At 25.9% G+C, this 23,533-nt stretch overlaps 1 protein-coding gene across 1 annotated transcript in view; it reads left to right on the plus strand.

The window, feature by feature from the left end:
- Positions 1-1,652: 1,652 nt before the first annotated feature.
- Positions 1,653-23,533, plus strand: part of LOC129988288 (sorting nexin-14-like) — a 41,927-nt gene continuing 20,046 nt past the window's right edge. The window contains exons 1-13 of the mRNA XM_056096476.1: positions 1,653-1,937; positions 2,031-2,099; positions 2,268-2,319; positions 4,154-4,300; positions 7,998-8,041; positions 9,371-9,458; positions 12,332-12,573; positions 14,003-14,078; positions 16,604-16,648; positions 16,740-16,823; positions 19,280-19,394; positions 20,883-21,038; positions 22,345-22,469. Of these exons, the coding sequence (XP_055952451.1) occupies positions 1,825-1,937; positions 2,031-2,099; positions 2,268-2,319; positions 4,154-4,300; positions 7,998-8,041; positions 9,371-9,458; positions 12,332-12,573; positions 14,003-14,078; positions 16,604-16,648; positions 16,740-16,823; positions 19,280-19,394; positions 20,883-21,038; positions 22,345-22,469 (1,356 nt within the window). The 5' untranslated portion in view covers positions 1,653-1,824. The remainder of the gene's footprint in view (positions 1,938-2,030; positions 2,100-2,267; positions 2,320-4,153; positions 4,301-7,997; positions 8,042-9,370; positions 9,459-12,331; positions 12,574-14,002; positions 14,079-16,603; positions 16,649-16,739; positions 16,824-19,279; positions 19,395-20,882; positions 21,039-22,344; positions 22,470-23,533) is intronic.

Genomic DNA, 23,533 nt, shown 5'->3' on the forward strand with positions numbered 1-23,533 from the left:
CGAATCATGGATTTTTGGAACATCTATAAGAATCATCAATGACCATAACACCCTATCTTACATCGTTAAGAATGCCCCGCAGACATCAAATTTACAACGATGGACTCTTGCCCTACAGAGGTATCAATTAGATACAGAACATTGGCCGGGAAGCAAACTTGTGAATGCAGATGCGTTGTATTTACTGAACTTACTGAAGAATGTAAATAATATATTTATTTATAATTTTAGCATATGTAGGCAAATTTTATTGTAATTCTTTTTAATTCTTAAATTTTATTACTTGATACTGAATTTATATGTCGTATATTTGTATTGTAACGTTTCGGTAGCTCGTCACAATGGTGGACAAAATGCTCTAATTTCAGATAATGATTAAATTGAGATTAATCATTGATTTTAAATAGATATTTCTTGAGAGAAGTCTGAGTGGTGCCCTTTTTGAGATGTGTCTGTTTTAAGAATTATAACACGCTCATGTCCTTACACATTGAAGAGTGAATGAAGCTAAAACAATTTGTGAGCTGTCATATATTATCAATAAAAGATTGTATTCTTTGATTTGTGAACCAAATCTTTATATCCCCCGACAAGAGTGCTCCAAGTTTGGTGATGAGAACGCGTGATTTCTCCCGAGAGTCATTCTGTTTTAGAAAACGCCTCATCTAAACAATTTCATTTTTTTTTTTTAATTCTTCAGAATTTTCTAGCAGCTAGACTTTAATGGAAATATCATAAAAGAGAAATTGGGAGGTGATATTCTTCCATATAATATCCGTCGCAAACTTGAATATTCACTATGGTGTCTAAATTAAGTAATTGGGCTGCACAAAAAGGTTCCTTGGTTGTAAACATGATTTTTCCCTTGCGAGTAAATTTCATGTTTTGCATGTTTGCATGACCGTTGATTTTCTCTTTAATGAATGCTTTTAGAGTAAAAGGGTTATTTTGAGAAATTCTTACATTTCAATCCGAATTTGACATTACACTATTATTATATTTATATGCGTTTTGTCCAAGACGTAAAGTCAGTTCGTTTGTGGATTTTCCAAACTTGAAGAATTTTTCAGACATTGAGGATTACATGTTGTTTAAATTATTGCAAATATTATATTCTTCCACTACAATGACCTTTGTATGGCTCAGCTTTAACTATGATTTCGAACCGCAGAAAAAAAGGAGGAAAATGGACAATTCTTGCCTAATTTCAATGCACCATATTAAACACCAGTTGAAAACAGAACTTTTAATAAAGCAAAGAAAAGAGGAGCAAATTCTTTTCTATCACAAATAACAGTACAAAACCGCTCTAAATTCATAAACACCGGCTCTCTCTCAACCAACCCATTTGCTCTTCGGATTCATCTTCACCGAACACCTTCATTCTTCTTGTTCAGTGTTTGCAAACTGATGGTAATTACCTGAGAATTTTCAAAAGTTATGCTGTTGAAAAAAAATTGACTTTGTATTTTTTTACGATTTCAAATATATTTTGCTAAAATTCATTCTTAGAAGTTGCATTCTCTGAATGTTAATTCTTTGACAGTATTCACGTTTTTTGATTCAGTGTTATTTATCAAAAAAAAAAAAAAAAAAAAAAATTGGTTTTGGGGGAGAGAATTGAGTAACTGTAACCGAAATAAAAATGTGACTATTGCTTTCAGTTTTTGAATTGCAGACGGAAATCTGATGATAGTATGAAAACAGAAAACTTTAAACACGATGAATGAAATTAGATACCTTTTATATGAATTTTCAATATCACATCATATTTAGAGTAATGACTTCACATTGAGATTAATTTATAGCATGTAGATTTGAAGTATGGAGGGAAACGAAGGGGTGTCAATATTAAAACATATTGTACAAGACAAACACTTTATAGCAGTATTTGCTTTTGTGATTTTTCTGTCTAGTTCTCTTGTTATTATAGCTGAGTAAGGAAGTTATGTAGTTTCAGAAATATTATTGTCGTGTTTTTTTTATTATTTGCCTTTCATATAATATTCTTTTCTTTTTTTTATTTATAGTGCCGTAAGTGGATTGACTGTTTTTTCCAGTTTTGCTGTGGGATGCATGGGCACCCACTTTTTAATGAGGTGAATCTTTTTTTTTTTATGTGATCATATTCTTTAGGAAGTCTGTCAATGATTTCGTTTTTATTAAGATCATATTTATTTAAAAAGAAGTAAAAATTGTTTTCCTACTTACAATATAGTTCTTAAAGAAATGAGCTATGCTTTAAAAACTTGTTTTGATTTCTATAGGAAAAGAGATCGAGTACCAAATTTCATTTCAACTTTCAAGAGACAAAGAAAAGTAAGTTTTTTATTCTTTTATTAAAGTTTTTATATTTCTATCTGCAATCAAATTGTTAAATGAATGACATAATTGTTATTTAAAATTTAATTCATGCTTTTTAATGTTTTTTTCACTTCGATTTAACTTAGTTTGAAAATTATCATTACAAATTAATTTATCAAATGAGTAGCATTTGAAATTTTTACCTATTTTTATTTAAATCAAAACACTTATAAGATTTTTTTAATATTATTATAAAATTAACTGGTCATCATTTTATTTATTTTACTGTCCATTTATTATGCATAAGCAGAAATTATCTTTTCTTGATATGTTTAATATTAACTTCTGAGATTTTTAAAAGAATGGATTAGAAAGTCCTTTTCTAAACATATTTAAGTATCAAGATGTATTTATGAAAGAAATATTAAAGAGCAGATCATTATTCGTTCATCTTTCTTGCTTGTTTTTTAATCTTTTTCATCGTATTATTTTTTGTGAAAAAAGTTTAAAATCAAGCTTTTTATTCATGTATTGTCAGTACAAAACATATATGAACATTAATAAGTTACATTTATTTATTTAACTGAGGATAAATTAATACATATGATAAGATTATTAAATAATTGGATATTTTTGATTATGTGACTTACTTTCCAAAATGAAGTTATAATTCAGTTGATGAAATGAAAAATTGTGCATTGTTTAAGATATTTAATACTATATTTGCAATTCTGATTCCAATTTGCGATATTGATTCTGATTAATTGAAAAAGTTTTACTTTAGATTGATAAGAATTATTGGTACAGGTGTATTAACTATAAGCTACTGATGAACTTTAGATCACATGTTATTAGTAAATATAATTTAATGATTAATATGACATTTTAGAGATAATTAATTATTGCATGCAATTGTACCCAAGAGCTGAATTATTTTTATAAACTGTGCAAAAGGACAAAAACCAAGAAAAATATTAACCTAATTATGTTAAACTAAAGGAAATTTTAACCTAATTATATTAAACTAAGAAAAATATTAACTGATTTCAAATGCATTTATGCTCTTTTCTTCTAATATAACTGATAATCAAGATTATGTTGTGAACATATGAAGGAACAGCATTTCTTGACTTAATAAGTGAGAAAAGTAATTAATTTATCGTCTTTCATTTATTGTAAGAATCATATAATAAACATAAAAATTGATGGAAGTCTAATTAATTATTCAACTAAAAAACTGATATTATTGGAAATTTTTTCATATGATGTAATATAAAAATTACTCTTGTGCAATATTTTTTAAACTTATGAACAAAGAAATGTGGAAAAGCAGTAGTTATATCCTCTTAATTTCTGAATGATGGAATCGTTTTGAAAAGTTTTTATATTTTCAAAGCTTAAAGGTCCCCCCCCCTCTTATTTCAAAGAATGTATATACCAAATTTTAACATCAAACACTCTAAATATGTATCAGAAACACCTGCATATTCAGATAACTTTATATAATATAGAGATTGGTATCCAAATTGATCATGTTTATTATTATTTTTTGGGTTTTTTTTCTCTAACATAACTAGTTCATAAATATTTATTTTGTTAAGAATTTCATTTTTTTATGTATAGAGAAATATTATTGGTTTTATGCTTTATCAACATTTCTATTTATATTGTTTTTTATTTGCATGCTTGTTTTTTTTAACTATTTACCTGTTTTTTTAAATTTTAGTGAAGTGTCAAATAATTGAGTAATTTTCTATAGAATAAGGTTGTCTTACTTTTGTTTGTATAGTGTAAATAAGAATAAAGCATGATGGCATTTTAAAGATTTTTTTTTTTTTTTTTTTTTAAGGAAACTTTAAGTTCTAAGCTGCGAACAGTGTGTTCTCGTTGTGGCATTATTGATTGCAAGCGTCACTGTCCAGAACTTAATGTTTATACTGCAAAACCTTGGATGAATTTGAAAGTTCCAAAGGAAGTGGATCAAGCTCTGGAAGAAGTAAATATGAATTTTATGATAATGGCATGTTGTACATCCTAGTTTCATAAAATCTAATATCTAAATATCTTATCAATTGTTTTTGACATTCAGTTTATAGAAAGTTAGAAAAATATGCTTATGATTTTTGGTATTTTATATTATAGTCAAATCCAAATGAACATTAAAAAATGCATGTTGTAGATTATATTTTAAGCTAGTACAACAATGACATATATCATTATGACATTAATTGATGTTTTTAAATATTAAGATTAATTCTTCCTGTTCTCCGAGTTAAAAAGGTTAATATGTTTAATAATTGTAATTGGTAAACCTAATCAAATGATGCGTGTATCTTTTCATTCAATTTTAATTCATTCCATTATCTGAATTAAAATTTCAAAAATAGTAATGTCTTTACATTTAGATTCATATTGCTGAGCTAGTCATAAAATAGTATTTTCATACTTTATTAACTCATTTTCATTCTATTATAAATTCATTTGGCTCTCAGATGCAGAGTTGAATAAAATTGTCAAAGTTTTCTAGAAATTCACAAATCTGTCTGAGTAAATACTATCAAATTTGTGAACTTGCTCTTTCTTTTCTCTATTTTTTTAATTAAAAATATATCTCATCTGTAAGATGTCCAATAAAAGTCAAGATCCATGTCTGTCCATTATTTTGGATGCATATAGTGATAATTTTTTTTTTTTTTTTTTTTTTTTTGGAAAGATAGTTTAACTAGAAAGTTCAGAAATTCATACTTTAAATGTTTGATGAAATGGTTTGTGATAATTTTGTTTCTTTCAAAATCTTCTAAGTTATTTTGTAAAATTTATTATAAAAAATCCAAACATTTCAAACTTGTGTAAAATAATTTATATGGAGTCTTTGTTTATCTGCAGTATTTTTATATTGCTATTTCTTCTTTGTCAGTCATAAAAAATTTAATGCTAGTGAAGTATTTTAAATTTATTTTCATTACTATATTTTATTTTGATTTCATTAGTTTTAATTTATAATATATTTGATATTTTTAAGAAGTGGGATCACTTTCAGATAGTGCTACTAATTTAATATTTGGTTTCTTATTTTTAATTAATTAATTTTGCACTAAAAAAAATCACAAGAACATTATTTTGTATTTCCAAACTTTTTATAGTTTTAATTATTGTATTGTAATATGCAACTTATGTTTTTTTTTTATTGACTTTTATAAATCTAACTACACACTTACAAATTATAATTTTTTTTTCAGAAGATCTGTAAATATCAGAATATAATATATATAATTCACTTTGTCCCAAAAATATAGTTAAAGCATAAAATGCAATTCATAGTAAAAAGAATGGGATGAAATTTTCATATGTATATACAGTGAAACTCCTTTGAACTGCCAATTTTTCATGGCAAGATTTTTTAGCCCACCCAACTGCCTCTGAATGGCTGCTGCATGCTTTGCCCATCTCATTTTTCAGGAAAATGTAATTACATTCTATTTCTAACCGTGATCCAAAACACACAATTTTGTTTTCCCATCAAATCCTGTTGTGGAGTAAAATGGTCCACTATATTTTATGATAATCCTGTCAGTATATTTTCTTGCTGAAACTTGTCAAAAAGATTTTCCCATTAAATCCAAAACCACTTCAAATCATTACCTAGTCTTCAACTTGCTCTGTACTAAAAAAAACTGCTTAGTTCGCTTCTTAAATCATGCCAGTAAAATTTATATCCATCTGGGCCATCGAAGTTCAATTTTTTTTTCTCGTTATTAAATATTGTTGTCAGCTATTTATCACCACAAGATATCATTTTCTTCTCCCAATTTTGTGGTGTATTTTTAAACATGGTTTCTTTTACATTTTCATAAAAGTTATTTACTTAGATTCCAATATTCTTTTGTAAATGGCATTTTTTGACATTCCTAATTTGAATATTGGAAATTTGTTGTAATGGCAAATTTTTTTCTAGATGCCATGCTTAAAATGATTCTGTCATTACGCATAGAAGTTATTCTTTGCTAATGAGATCTTTTCTTACTAGACCACTTGTTGATGTTATTCAAAATTCTGTAAACATATTTTAAAACTTTCTGTAATATCTTGGATATACCCTTCTGATAATTACCTTTAAATTTTAAATCCAAAGCATTGATGATCTCCTCTTTTGAAATCTCTTTACCTCTAGGCATTTTGTTGAATTTATATTTAAAAAAATGATAGTTGAAAACAAGCCAAAAAACTATGCCAAACCAATAAAAGCCAGAAAAGCAGAAGATGATAAATGCTGTCAAGAAATGTAAATAGATATTTATGTGCTGAAAAAATATTTAACTAATAATATTTCTTTGTAAAGTCAGACAGTGCATATATTTATGGGACAAGTAATTTCTAATTTTAAAAAAAAATGTTACACATTTGTTGCTGATTTTTTTTAACATTTTTTTTTCACAATAAAACAGAATAAATCAATTAAAAAATAAACCTGAATCATTCTTTTAAAGTATATGAAAGGTACTTTATCTTGGGATGTCATATTTGATGTGTGTGTATATTTTTGGGATTGTATGTATAAAATAATATATGTAATATATAATAATAACTAATTATATAATCAAGTTGTATTACATTCATTGTAATTTACCACTTAATAACTTCCAAAAATATTCCAGTAATAGCAAACTTGTGATCAAATTACTTGCTACTGCTTATTTTTACTTTCTTCTACACAAAATATAGAGAAAATATTGTAATAATGAAAAAAATTATAGCTGGAGATTTTGATAAATTCTCCATGTTTTGTTTTCCTTGAGTTCAAATGTTACATTTTTGGAAAATGTCTGTCTATCCATCTGTGACAAAGATAACTCAAAAATGCTTTGAGCTGGATAAAGTCTTCTTTAGACTTCTATCAAATTTTGTGTAGCATTCATTCAGAGGAAGTCTGTTAGTCCAACTGTTTGAATATGAGTTAACATGATAAATACAATACAAAAAAGAGTTGGATAAATTTCAGTACAAAAATATGACATATATAGAGTTGATACCTGTCAAATCTTCAGCGAAATCGAACAAATGGTTGACTGTCTGTTCTGTACTTTTAGAAACATGTAATGCGATAACTCAAAAATTGAAAGGTTTAAACATATCTAATTTGGTAAATGATTTTTTAACTACAAATGTAGTTCTGTTTCAATCTTTTGTTTCATTCATTTAGGAAAAATATGTCTAAAACACAAATTTTATGACTTTAACTGCATGGCATAGATTAATTGCTAAAAAAAAAAAACTTGTCAAGGATTACTTGATAGATTCAGTAAAAATTGTAAATTCATGCAAAAAGTTAATATTTCATAATTTTAGTTCATCAGTGCCATACAAGGTATTCTCTGGTATAACATCTGTATTAGAGAATATGCAAGAAAGCTTTCTAGATAAATGATGATTTTATTTGGGAAAAACTTATTTTATTAATGAAAAAATGATTTCATTTATTTTCTTTTTTAGTCTTATTTTCTTCAAATTTTTTTGAATCAATGAACTTTAATCGCTAATTTCTATTTCCTGAATATAAATGTATATATATGTAAGCTCATTTGAATTTTAACTGTGAAATTTCTTTATATACATTTGTTTCAATTAAATTATTATTAATGAAATTTATATTTAGAAATTTGTTTTCCTATTTAATTGATATCATTAAATTACAGATTTTAGAACTTGTGATTGAAAAGCACATTTACTCTTGGTACAGGTAAATATTTTAAATGTATCATAACAAAAAATATAAAATTTTCTAAAAAAATATAAAATTTTCTAAAAAAATATAATGTAGTATTTGTAATTTTGAAATATTTTGTTTTGTTTGATTAGCTGTTGAAAGTGATTTTTATTGTGAAATCACCAAATTTAGTATTCATAAATGTGAATTAAAAAGTGTTGATTGGCTGAATACGGATTACGGATTAATGGATTTCTTATGTACTATTAAATTATCATCAGACTTTATTAGTATTTAACAGATTTCATATTACCTTAGTTTAAATTAAATTCTACTCATTTTATGATTAAAATAATTAAATTTGATTTACATTTTAGAGAATGTGTATACCATTTTTTCTGTTTAGCAAGTTGACTTCTTTATACTCAAAAGCTGTAATTTACTATTCTCTGCGGTTTTTAGTAAAACATAAATAAAGAGGGCAAACTGGTTGACTTATATCATTGATTTTTACTTCTATAACTAAATACAGATAGGGAAAAAGCAACTCAGAAAATTGTATACTTTCTAATGCAAACTCAATAAAACTACAAGTTTTATTTTTACACATTTTTGTTTTATTTTTGTGTTGATGGAATTTAACTTTTCATATTTGAATAGATGAAACTTAATAGTCAGTTTTTTTTACTTATTTCCTGATGGGCTGAAATTTTGAAATTTATATTAGTGTGTGTTTTTTAATATATATTATTTTGCTATTTTCAGAACTTAATTATCCATTAATTGTAGATTTTATTAAATTCGTGCAGTATGTATGGGGCTCTCTAGTTGTCAATTTGAAAAAAAAAAAAAAAAAAAAAAAATCTAAACTTATATTGGTAATGGTGAAAGAAATTAAAAGCAAATAAATAAATAATAATAATTAAAATATTTTGCTTTTTAAAATGTTAATGTAAACTTATTTTATTCCATTTTTTCTCAATTAGAAACAAGAAGAAATTGATTTTTTTTCTTTATATCTTAATGACCAATATTTTTCAACTAAACCAATAAAAAGTGAAATATGTAAAAAGGCAATTAAAAGCAATCTTGGATTTAAAGAAATAAGTTGAGATAACCGGCACTGTGCGACTTTCCAAAATTGAAGTCATTTTTGAAAGATATTAAATATTTAATGACCATTCAGAATTTTATTCAAGATTTTCTGCATTTAAATTTGAAGCTACTAAATGAATATACATTTTGTTTAATTCATCTAATAATTAAGTCATATATGTAGACTAATAAAAGTACTTTGACAGGAAATATGTTAATTGTAATTTGTTTGAAAATAATGACCTTAAATATGTATATTTCTCTTAGTGCACTCAGCAAAGATGAAGATTTTGTTCAGGAAATAAGAGTATCTTTAAGATTCCTGTTTTCTAGTCTTTTAAGGAGAGCTTTGCAGGTAAGCATATCATTATTAGAACTAAAGTTCAGTTGTTCTATGTATCTATTGCACAACTGAGATTTCTTCTATCATGTGATCCCAAATGTGCACAGTTATAATACTTTGCTTGTCATTGCTTTTAGCTAAATTTAATATATTTCATTTCATATAATTAGGCACAAATTTGTTAGATAATGTAATAAGAATTTAAATATTTTTAAAATCAGTAATATGTATGAATAATATTTACAATTTTTCATCTTTTTACCTACATTTCTAAATATTCCAAATGAAATGAATGCATCACCTTCTTTCTTAAGATCTTTGTATATAAAAAGGCAATTCAATTTCTGACTCATTTTTCGATTAACTTCTTTTGATTACTTTGCTGATATTAGAAAAAAATGTTACTGTTTTTGAATAACATTATTCAATTTTTGATTAATACTGTTTTTGGTTTGACCAAATAATTCTTATTGTACTAGTTATATGTTTTATTGAAATAAAAAATAATTATACAAAGAAAAGAAAGATATGTTCTTTAAAGCTTCATTTTTATTTCATTAAAAAAATTTATTTGTTTTCAAAATAAGTTAATGTTTTCAAATTTCAAAATAAAATTCTGAATATTTCAATATATCTATATGAATAATGTTATATAATATCTATATAATGTTATTTTTAGACATCAAACAATACAGACATGCAAAATTTTATAATCGTACTTTTCCATTCCCCCTCATTTCTGAAATTTTTTTCCCTCCCACCTATTAAGAACAAACTTCAATTACATTAATTTAAAATGCATTTAAAGTTCAGCTTTATCTATTATGTATTAAAATAAAAGTAGGGTCCTTGTTTAGACCAAAGCACACAAAATAGTAAAAACAAACAAGCTCTAAGTGCATACAGTTTGTGAGGAATACTTGTTTGAATGTATAACAAGTTTAACATATATAACAACTATTTGCTGAATGAACAAATTCCTGTAATGTGACTCATTAATTCTTTACCAATGCACTTAGTACTTCCTTATATAATCAAATTAAAACAAGAAGGAAATTGTGATTTAATCGGACATAATTTAAGTATTAAACTGAATGGTGTGCTGGTAAAAAGAATGACTCAATTGCATATATATATATATATATATATATATAATATAATATAAAATAAAAAAAATATGAAGAAAATGTAGCAATTACATAAGTGAAAAACTATTTTATGTGGTGTCTTATGATGATTATACTAGTTCTTTGAAAATACAACTGAAAATGGAAAGCTGCTCAAATCACTTTTGGAAAATATTTCTAAAAATCCAAAGAGACTATTAACATCTGTAATTTAAAATATCAGATTAATGCCAAGAAAAATTAAAAACATTGATTTATTGAATCAAAAATTAAACAAGATTGGTAATGAATCAATGAAAAATAAGAACTGAAATTTTGTGTTTGGGTTCGAAGTAATTTATCATATAAATGTCTATATTGAAATATATTCTCTCTTATTAGGTCCACCTTTTAAATCCTTCTCACATAAATGTGACCATTTTGACTCCCATTTTTTTCAATATAGTTATTATTAGCTTTTCTGTTGAAGAAAATTGATGACTGAAATATATAAATGCATTTCTTACATATACAATAAAATTTGTGTATAACTATACTGTACTAAATAAAATATTAGTAAGGACAGATTATGATTACAGACAGTTTGACCATACAAAATTGTATCTTTTAAACTTTACATTATTTAAACTTTTTATAAGAACTTCAGAATGAAAATTTTGCTAACATTAAGCAAGCAGTATAAAAATGTAAAAGAGATACAAGCTTAAGTTTATTTCGTAAGAAAGATGCACAAAACTGTTAAATATGTTAATTTTATTTATTTACAAAAAATATTTAAAATTTATTTAGATTTTACAACTTACATTTGCATTAATATAGATTTCAGCCCATCTTATGAGTTTAGATGCATATTGGAAACTTTTGGTACTATTGCAAAAATATCCTGAAGAATGTTTATTAAGGAAAGGGCAGAAGAAATTTAAGTTTTGTTTTAAAAATAGTCAGCTATTTCTTCACCTCTGATCATTTGGAATTAATTCTGTTAAAATATTTTCATTACTTGTACTGTTAAACATTTACACATCATTGCAATGAATGGAAAAGATAGGTTTGATGAGTTTTGGAAAACACTAACAACCTTGGATAAAATTTCTATGTATTTTTCTTTGGCAATTTCAATGTGGCTGTTATTCATGCTTTTCTTCAAAGAATGAACCTTCTTTTGGTAGTTTTTGGATTATGAATGTGTCACAGAATTTTATCTTCCAGAGAACCAATCACATGTATTTTTACATCTACTCCATATGGATTTGAAAGCTTTTTATTTAGATTGCAAACAACATTTTGAACTAATCTTTTATGTTGGCATCCCTTGAAACACTTGAAGATGCCTAAATCTAATAACTGCCAAATTGACATTTAGTTTGATGAAAAATGACCTACATGTTTTTCAAATCTGTGGTAGTGTCGTGAGGTTTGTATGTATCAGCAGTGCAGACAGCATTCTTTCCCTCCTCTTCTATTTATCAACACCAAGCAGCCAGTTGTTGGAGATCTTCTGCTCTTTCAGTCTTATTATTGGATAAATAATAAGAATGAAAGAAAAAAAAAACATTGATAAAATAAGAATCTGTATTTACTTTTGAGACATAAAAATAAGATTTTCTGTATGTAACATTTATAATCAAGCAAGGGGCTATAGCTGCTCTGTCGAATGGATAAACTAGATTGTAATCTTTTATTTTGACCTAAATGCAACTGTTACATTCATTTCAGTTCTCCCTTATTAATTAATTAATATATAAATCTCTTCTGTAGGTTGATATTGTGAAACTTATAACAGAGAAGGCTGCCAATGCTCTTTGCAAGCATTTGGATTGCTATCTTCAAGCGAAGAAATATCATAAGCCGAATTTCCGCATGGAAGAGACTGTACTTTGCTTCCTTGGAGATAAGTTGCATCCTGCCCTACATAATCGTCAATCGGAACTCAATTATTTGAGAGAACTCACTTCCAATCTTCTACCTTTCATTGTTCAACAAAAATATTTAAATTGCCGGTAAATTGTCACTTGTATGTTTGTTTTGTGTGTGTGTTGGCATGTCTGACTTACTAAATTAATCAACAGAGCATATATTTGTCATTTGATTTTATTTAAAAAACTACAGGCTATCAGATTCTTTTCAACTCTGAGAAATTATTGTTTTGTATTTAAGTTTAATATTAATATCAATTCATGAAAAACTTAGTTCAAAAAAAGGGATGAATGTCATGTTTTAACTTAACATCATTATAATGTCAGAGCAATGGAATACCATTGCAAGGACGATCAAGTTGTGGTGTATCAGTTAAAATATGAGCCCATAATTGCAATGAAACTCAAAGGATTCTTATACTATTATGAAAAAACTAAGTGATACATTCTATGGAATTGAGAGATTGCCCAACATGAAGCCAAAAGTCATTTACTTTATTCAGTTAACTCTGAACTATGATCATAGTTCTGTATAGTAAAACTATTTAGACATTGTCATTGAAGAGAGAAATAATGTTATGAATTTCTAATATTTCTTTCCTGCAATGTTACACTCATAATTGAAAAAAAAAAATATTTGCAGAAAAAGAGTTATTTTTAATAGAGGCTGAATGGATATCAATTTAAAGACTCCCAAACTTAGTGATTATATGACAGAATGAATTCACTTCTTAGAGCATTGACCTTAGAATGTGGTATCTAGTTGATTCACGATGAATGCTTCTACTGTTTTCTGTTTTGTGATTTGTTGTCTGCTTGTATTCTGTTTAGTGATTGTATGTCTGTAAGTGTTATTTTTAAGTTGTGTTCTGTTTTTTTGTTATATATAAATTTCTGGAATAAAGCATTATTTTCCATTTTTCATGTGTTACATTGTTTTCATACTTCACCATAATCATATTGTATACCATTGTATGAATTTTATAACAATACTTATCTGCTGTAATATAGTAAATTGTATATATTATAGACTGAAAAGTTTTATGCTAAGGCTTTGTATGATTCTATTAATTTTTGCATGGTAACCAAATTATTTATTGCCATTTCTAGAATAATGCAATAATTTTTCAAAATATTATTAAATGTTTAATTACTAGAATTATAAAAATGATCAAGCAAAATGCTGCATATTTAGAAGAATATTGCCGAAAATATGAAAGTAATTTTGTCAAAATTGCTTTTTATTGAAACTCAATCTTGTAATTGTAAAATTAATATTTGGGATCAGATTCATGTTAATAATGCAAAACCATTTCAAGGATTTAATTTCTGTCCAGCATGATTTTGCATCTGCAAGTAGAAAATAATATCCTTGAAAGAATTAAGAATGATGACTCAAATAATATTTTATTATTGAAATTATTTTCAATTTTGATGTTACAAAAGCTTAATTTGGTTGACTTCAGCATTTTCTATTGTGTTTCTATTTATTAATTTTGTTTCATACTTTTAGGACAGCAACTTCCTTAGTGCGTGAAATTTTTTGTGGTATTGTCTTTTTACCTGTCATGGATATTATTGCTGATCCAGTGAGTTCCATGTTTGATCATTTTATTTTAGTGATGTCTATAAAATAACTGCTGTTGTTAATATGAAAATCTTTTGGGAGCAATTTCTTTTATTATAAAACGTTTCTATACATGTGCTTCTTTTTGATGATTGCTTATTATTCAGACAAATGAATATCATTTTTGCACAGAATAATTCTTAAAATATAATTCATTTAGCAATTTAAAAAAATGCTTAGATTCTTATACTTCAGTAGTACCAAACCTTTTCTGTTGTTCAGACCACCTGTTGTGAAAAAAAATTGAAATCCATTGATTAATGTAAAGATTTCAAAATGCACAGATATCATTAAATTAAGCATTACTTATTATTTTTGCTCAAGTGTAACTTCCTGTACCATGGTTGAACTGACCCTTTCTTTACAATTAACTTGTTATTGTGCTTTGTTTCATTTTGAGTATCTTTCTGTTGTCAGTTTAATCAAGAAAATTTCCCCTTTTTGATTTGAAAGAAATTGGGAGACTTTCTCTGTATTTTTAGAATATTGGTTTTATTAATTCCTGTCATGTTTTGATGATTCATATATTTAATAGATGGCGTTTTAAAATAAAGGCACAGCCTTTAGAGGCACATGAAGGCATAGCCTCTTCCTCAGAATCAGCGAAGGAAACCTTATTTTTAAAAAATTAGACTTCTATGTATGAATATACATTTTAGATTTTTTTGCTTTTTTTTTTTACTACAAACTAAACTTAGTAAGAACTTACTAACACTTTTGCTACTGACAGAAAGGTCCTTCTATATTTGGCAGTTTCCTCTTACAGCAAGGGACAGTCCAAAACTGATAATCTTTATTGCATGAAGTAATAGTAACTCACAGCAGACCCAACAGCTCATAATCTATAACAAATGTCAATTTATACTAGGCCAAACTCATGTGCAGAATATAAATGTGGGTAAAGCATAGATGACTGAGAATTCTGATTCTTTAAACTCCTCTTTGATGCTTGACTAGCATTCCATGGCCCATCGGTGCAAACCACTGTTATAGATTAATTTTACAGGTGATATTTGAAATTTGTTAATATTTTTTTTCTCTCTGGATTATGCTTTAGTTGAATAAAATAAATGATTATGTAGATCTCCTGATTTTCAATTATTTAAAATAGTTTGTAGTTTCTGTATTCTTTTCTATAATAATTAAACTATTGCACTCTTGCATTGAAAGTTGATATAAACATTTGCATTATGAGGCTACTTTTGAAAATTATATTCATTTCAGGTGTGAGATATGAATTCTGCATTATTTTTTTAATGTTCTATTGATATTTCAATGCCATTTTTGATACTTGGAATCCATTCGCAAATGCTCCCTTTCTGTGTGATTGATTTCCACCTTGTGTTAGGCTGTTTGTAAATGTGCATTTTAAAATATATCTAGCAGTATTTTTATGGCATTTCTTTATATATATATATATATATTGGTATGCAAAAATCGAATTTTATGATTGACTTTACACTTGTTCTTATACTGATGGGCTAGTTTTTTCTGCCTTTTGTTTATTCCCAATTTTAAATATTATCTGGGCCAGATTATCTTTTAATTTATAAAATTAATTAGATTTTCATTTCATATACTGGTGCCTTCTGATATATTTTGAAATCAATATATTTTTATAATCTCTATTAATAATAAAAATGATTGTCTATGTTAGTACTTTACTAACCAGTTTGTTTGTTTGAACTACCAAATTTAGCATATATACATCTTGGAAGATGGGTATATGTACCTCAGAGTGAATTTTTGTAATTAAAAGTTAAACAAAATTTTGGTGTTTTACCACAATAATTTCAAATAGTATTACCACACAAAGATTTTTATATCATTTCAAAATTTGAAAAAAAAAAAAGTGTTTTGTAATTTTACCAGTTTTTTTATGTATAATTTTTCTTATTTTTAATTTATTTTTTAAAAATACTTTAAGCTTATTTTATAACAATTGAAATTAAACTCACATCATTTTCATTATTTCTACCAATATTATAATTCTAGCTTTTTCTCTGTTGTTGACGATCAAAACATGAAGTTTCATTTTATTTTCCCATGTTGAGTAGATTTCAGTATAAGACATGGCGTATTAAATTTTTTGAAATTTTGTTGTATTACAATCAAGCTTCAACTTTCAAATTAAGTAAAGGTGAAGCATGCCAATTTTTAAACACTACTGCTTTTCCCTATGATATATTTGGGTGTATAAAGATACAGACAGAAAGTTATGAAAATGCACAATGAACAAAACAGTAAATGGCTTTTAAATTAGTATGACTTATAGTCCTTCAAAAGTTGAAAAAATATTTTATTGAGGTACCTATTAAGACCAGATTACCTAAAAATATAAATTTAGTAATCATTATTCTTGGAAAACAAACTGGCTGCCAAAGGCTGCTGATAAGAAAATATAAAATAAAAAAAGTGTATAAAATTGAAAAAAAAAAAGTTTTTCTTATTTTATTGTTATTAATTGCAGGTTTTTATTTTTTCTAGGATGTTATAAATCATTTATTGATCTTGTTTTTTGACAAAACTCCAGTAAGTTCCTGACTTAATTCGATTACTATGAGATATTTTATTCAACATTTTTTTAATTATATTATGAAGTTTAATTCACATTTTTTTTCAGATGTCAGATCTCCCTGACAGTGATTTACCAAAAGTGGAGTTTCTATCTGATTTTGTCTCCTCTCATTTTTCCAATAAACGTCCTGTAAGAAACTGATTCTTTTTTTAGTTAATTTCTTGCGAAGTTTCATTTTGAAGTTTTATAAGAAGGTTGAGTTGTTTAAATTTCAAATTTAATTTTTGTTGTGCTTCTTTATTCTTATATTTTTGTTCAGCATATCCTGTGTTTAGTAATGACTGCCTTTATTCACCTTCTGATTCTAACAAACTGAAAACTTATTTAATAATTCTTAGTTTTCTTAATTCAATATGATTTGATTGAAATAAGAAGGTTATTTGGGCAATAAATCCCATTTTTGTGTAAAAGGGAAAGGAGATAGACATGGACCAAAATATACATTTAATAACAATTTACAAACTTTACATAACTTTTCAACATAATCAGTCATCACTGTAAGATATGTATTATATCAAGAAATAAGATTTTATTAGCCAATATAATGGAATGTAAGCTGCCATTTAGTTAGCCAGAACATCAGTGTGAACTGTTGTTGTTCTAGATAACCATCAATGCCACTGATTATAGTGCAACATTGAAGAACTTATAACATGTTATTTAAAATAATAGAAATTGCTTTCCTAATGGTGGTGTTCAATTTCTTGAATAAACCACATTGTGCTTGTGTGACTGTATACATCACCAAGTCCTGCAGTTGGGAACAAATGAATCATTTGCCAAATACAGGGGTGTTTGTGCTCCGGGGAAACCCCGGAATTCCGGGGATTTTGAACTTCGATACCCGGAAATTCCGGGGATCGTCGTTCAAAAGGAAGTAGGAATAATAATGAATTATTTATTTTGATCTGGGTAATTTTGTTTGCTTTGAAAGCAGAAAACGCAAGGTCAGTGTGTGTGGTGAAAACTTTTCCTTTCTTTCTCCAAAGGCAGTGATAATGCGTGAAAAGGGGGAAAAACTTCTTTTTTGTTCTTTCCTTATTGCGAGTTATGACTCATTCCCCCGGTTCTCGGACATTCTCTTCTGGATTCTTTTCGGCAAGTAGGCGCGGCGGGAAAAAAAAGGGAGAGACTTCGTTCGACCAGATGTGCGATCACGTGACCTGGGTTCAAAGGTCTTAATTTTGCAAAAAAAGTAATTCATTGAATTTTTATAATTAGGTCATTCAATACTTCATAATCGTAATTTTTCATTTCTCCCCCCCCCCTTCTCGAAACTCCAAAATGTCGGTAGTAAGTCCGTAAAAGTTTCCGGGGATTTTTTGGGGTCCCACAAACACCCCTGCAAATAGTGCTGACCTGGTGTCAACTTATTTTCACCTAATCTTGCATTCTTCAGTGATTAGTATTTGATGACATGTTTTTTGGAGATCTTCGTACATTATTTTCCTTAACAGTAATAATGTTTTTAATTCAATTTGATACACTATCTAAAACAATGTTTTTAAATGCTATGATGACATTGAAACTCTCCACAAAAACATTCAAACATGCTCTTTTGCCAATCATTAAATCCGTAGTAGGATTTTCACATCCCCATTTATTTCGTAATATATAAACTTAGTAATTTTCAGTAAATTATTTTAATTGATTTCTTGTGTTTCAATCATATCAAATTACAAAATGTGATGTATTTTTAAAAAGTGCATCACATATTAATAATTTAATAGCCTTAAAAGTTAATAATTTAGGTGAACAAAATAATTTAATTACCAAAGGCAACTAGTAACAAATGTTACAGTTAATATATATCAAATTAGCTGCTAACTATGTGGCATAAATATTTTATGCAATAATTATGATTTATTTAATATTAGCAATGAAGTTGTAAATAATTAAATGCTTTCAGAAATGTACATAATATTTCAATGTAAAAAAATACATTAACTTGCACTTTGCCTTAAAATCCTTTAATTATCTGCCACTTTATTTTTTAATTGAAATAAAAGTTTATAAACCACCAAAAAAAACATTTTTTTTTTCATGAGTACTAATAATTTTTAAAGAATGATACAAAATTGAATGGAATATTGTAGATGACACTCGAAGGCAAATAATTTAAAATGTCTGTAATATTTTTGGTCTATAGAAATGATAACACTAAATATAAAATAATACTTTCTGTTTATGGAAATAAAGATTTTAATTATTAAAAAATTAACTCTTTAATTAATTATCACAAATCTTTCCTTTAAAAAATCCATATATTTCATAATATTTGTAATTTACTTATAAGAAAGTCTTCCCTGTAGTTTTGGATTCTTATAACATTTAAACTGTTTATGATTTCTACTTCATTTATGAAGATTAATTTTTCTAACAATATTTGTTAATAATGTATACTCCAAGTATTTAAATCAACTGTGTTTCTGTTATTTCCATCTTATCATTAAAAAAAGTTTTTGCATAAAGAATGTATTTATATGAAAAAGTATGTATAAGCTTTTATAGTCTTTTTTTATAAAGCATGTGCATTCTTTTTAGTATAAATAATGTGTCAAATATCTCATCAACTTCTTATCTAGGTTCTGTATACTGATTTTCAAACTATTCTAGAAGATCAAAGGTTATTATATGTGTTCATGCAATTTTTAAAAGAAGAATCTTCCCTAAATGTTCTTCAATTCCATTTAAGTGTTGGTAAGCGATCTTTATTTTTTTTTTTTTTTTTCTTTTCTGTAAAGACCAGTTGTAGCAAACGTCTGCCAACATAAGGAATATATGAAATTCAAAATTATTAGTATTACAGGATCTCAATGTTTATTAAATAGTGAAATTGTTTAGTTAACTAACCAAACAAATAAATAATTTTTTTTATCTATTATAAATAACTATTATCAATATATATTTTTTATATTTAAATTTTTTGAAATTATACAACAGTTATGATAATTCAGTATAAATAGTGAATATTAACTATGCTTTATTTAATAAATAAATATAAATATATTTTGCTGTCTTAATATTTTATTATAATTGAAGTAATTTATATTTTGCTCAAATTTATTTGACAGCTAGTCTTTTAACTGATCCCTTTAGACTGCAGCAACTCTTGCAATCGCCTGATCAGAAGTTCAGGCAATTTGGAAGAATGAATTCATTCATTTTCTTCTTTTTACTTTAATATTTATTATCTTAACATTAGTTTAATAAATAATAATATAATTATCTTACATTAAGTGACATCTTAACTTTTCTATACTCAAGAAATAACATTCTTCATATGATTAAAAAAAATCATTCAAAAAACTTAAAATGCTGCAAAATCTTACAATTATAAAAAATTGATTTAAATCCACAAAGGAATAAAAATGATTATCAAACCTAATTATACTTCCAACAACAACAACAAAAACGTGCTAAGATTTAAATTTATGGGTAAATTACTGATATTGAAATAAGGAATATAAAGTTATATTAATTTTCTTTTTCTTTTATACAGACATTAATGTGTTTTAAATTAAATATTACAATTAAGTATTGATAAGAACAGATGTTATATATATCCCTGTCTTATAATTAAAACTAAGCATTTCATATTCACTTCTGTTTTATTTTTTTATTTATTGGGAGCTTCATTCCATATTTGTACTCTACGCCTCAAAGTCCAATAGGCAATGCAGTATACATGAATATATTTTTTTTATTATTGACAGTTTATAATTATTAATTTATAAACATATCTAAATCAAGAAGAACAATTGGTTAACCAGTACTTGAGATGCCAACATGGAAATAAACTGTAAAAACTAGATGCTCTACAACTAGCTGCTAAAAGAAACACAGATGAAAAAATATTTAAAGTTAATTGAAAGAAATTGGGAGCAGGAGAGTGTTTCTATTAATTGTCAAATTGTTGTGTAGTTCAGAAGTCAGATATTGAAGTTTTTAATTTTGAGTATTTGATTTGAGTTGAATATAGTAATTGTGAATAATGCTTATAAGCATTTAATAATAATTGAAAGAATGAAAAATCTAATTTCTCTAAATGTTACTGAAGAAATCAATTGCTGTTCGCTGGTCAATCCTAAAAAGTGAAACATCATTTAATGAAAAGTAAAGAAATATTAATTTGCATTGTGCAAATAAAATTTCATTTTTTTTTACTCTGATGTTTTGTATTTTTAGATGAATTCAATACAAGAATTTTAAATCCGGATTTAACAAAAGAAGAACTGGAAGCACTACATTTGCAAGCTCAACAAATGTACAACACTTATTTTGCTCCACATGCTTTAGATAGAATAAATTTTGATGATGAAATTGTTCAAGAAATAAAAAATAGTGAGTAATTTTTTTAAAAAAAAAATGCTATTGTTTTTGTATTACAGATATTTTTAAAGTAAATTTTTTAATAATCATAAGCTATATTTGTCAAATATAATTTCCATACCTGAACCACTCTTTCTTTTTATAAAAGTTTTTGAAAAAACAATTACATTAAATTTTATGACAAATTATTTCCCGATTGACTTATCACAATGTTGTTGGAAGTCCTTACATTTCTGTTATTTTCTAGAAACTGAAATGCAATCACTTAATGAAAAGTAATTACTTTAAATTATGAATTTAAAAGAATTTGAAAAAAAAAATGTTATCTTGAAATTAAATTTGTTGTCACTCATTTCTTCTGAGATTAATCATTCAAAAGTAATGTATGCATTTATTCATATACAGTAGTAGAGTTAAGTATATGTATATTTCATCTCTGCTTTCTACAAAAAAAAAAAAAGACTTTTTACAGAATTAATAGTTTTTATTGAGAATTACATGACCTAGCAAAGTCAATGTTATTATTCATTAGTAAGTTTAAGAATTAAATGAATTAAAAATGATTCAGGAACTGATTCTTGATTTGCTCAAGGACACAAACTTTGCTTTTGACACAATATAATTTACATTGCTCATTTCAAGAATGTGTGTTATTTACATAAGTGCTATTTGCACATTTCCTTGTATCTTGAAAATACACACAAGGAATAAACAGGGAATTTTTTTTCCAAATTTGAGTGGCAACCCTGTTGAATTTTGATGCTTTAAAAGATGCATGTATAAGTCTTTGTGCCAGTTAGATAAATATAATATTTGAGATGAACATTATTAAGAATATTATTAAAGACTTATAAAATATTTCCAAAGTTTAATGCATAATATATTGTAGTATTTAGTTTGAAATACATATTATATGAATTCGAAATATATATTATCCATATGAAATATATTATGCGTTTAAACTGGCAAATTGTTTATACATTATTCAACTTGATTTGTTTCCTGTTCTTAAAGTTTTGTAATTGATTTTTCACTCATTTTCTTCTGTGTTTGAAATTTGAAATTTTGTATAACTTTTATATTCTCAATGATAATGTACATTTTAATGTTTCCTAAGCTTAATTATTGCTTAATTGATTAATTTTATTAAACTTGATTCTTTATATGTGACATCATCTAATAGTGAATTTGAGAAAAATTTATTTATAAATTTAAGGCTACAATAGAAAGCAACTGAAATAAAGTAAAGCTTTTTTTTTAATACTCTAGAGCAGTGCATTTTAAACTTTTTTTTTTACAATTATTTATTTTATTGCAGTTATATCAGGTCCTGCAGAAAATGTAATAAAGCTTCGAACAACAACACCTTTATTTAGAGCCTATGAACATGCTTACAGGTTACTGGAAAATGTTTATTGTCCAATGTTCTTGCAAAGTGAAAAAGTAAGATTATTGAAGTATTTAACACAGTTTAGTAAACATGGATAATGTTGAATAATCTTTTAAATAAATTGAAATTCAAGTATAACAGTGCACAGTGTTATAAATATCAATTACTAAGTTAACCATTTTTCACAATTGCAATTTCAGAATGTTCTGTATTAACCTCCTAGTAATTTTTTTTTTTTTTGTACTCTAATATTTGTATGTGTGATTCTGCTTTTTACAGTTTATTATCTTGATCTATTATTAGTATTTTCATATACTATTTTCAATAATGACTATACAATTTTCACAAATAAATAGCCATTTTGTAATAGCTTTTGTGTTGTAAACCAACAAAGTTATTGAATGTCCTTTAGTTGTCAGCAGTATGATAATTCTTTTGTTCATATGGATATGAAAATGTTTGATTAAAGAAATATTACAAAGAAGGCTCTTCTTGGGTATTATTAAATACATATACAGCTATTTCAAATTGTGTATCACTTTGACATTTCTTAAATTCAATAATTAAAAGAATTAATTTTAAAAACTGTTAAGTTGTAAGAAGTCTCAAATCATATATTTTTTTTTCTTAAAGAGGCAGGGAGGGAGTTATGCAGTTATATTTTTCACTTTCAAAGCAATAAAATAATCCCTCATATTTAGCGAATTATGAATCTAATTATTTTTCTGAGTGAAAAGGATTAATTTAAGCTAATATCTTAAACTAAAAATTGGGGTACATGCAGAGCTGTCATTATGTAAATAATTTGCTTTTCATTATTTTCTGATATCCTTAATAAATACTAACTGAATAATAAATATCTTGTTAACATTAAATAAAAAATTTATATTTTCTCTGTTATACTTTACGATGGGTTATGTTCTCGTTCTCGTTCTCTGTTTTATAATAATTACCTAGATAATAAAAAGACAAGATGGCTTTTTTTCTTTTTTTTTTTTTTTGCAATGAGAAAGGAATATACAGTTTTACTTCATTTTTTTGCTTTTGTTCTGCGTTATGATATTCCTTTAAAGTGTAACATAATTCTTTTGTATGTGCTGTGTATATTGTAAAAAAT

Source organism: Argiope bruennichi, chromosome 10, assembly GCF_947563725.1.
Source record: "Argiope bruennichi chromosome 10, qqArgBrue1.1, whole genome shotgun sequence".
NCBI classification, from domain to species: domain Eukaryota; kingdom Metazoa; phylum Arthropoda; class Arachnida; order Araneae; family Araneidae; genus Argiope; species Argiope bruennichi.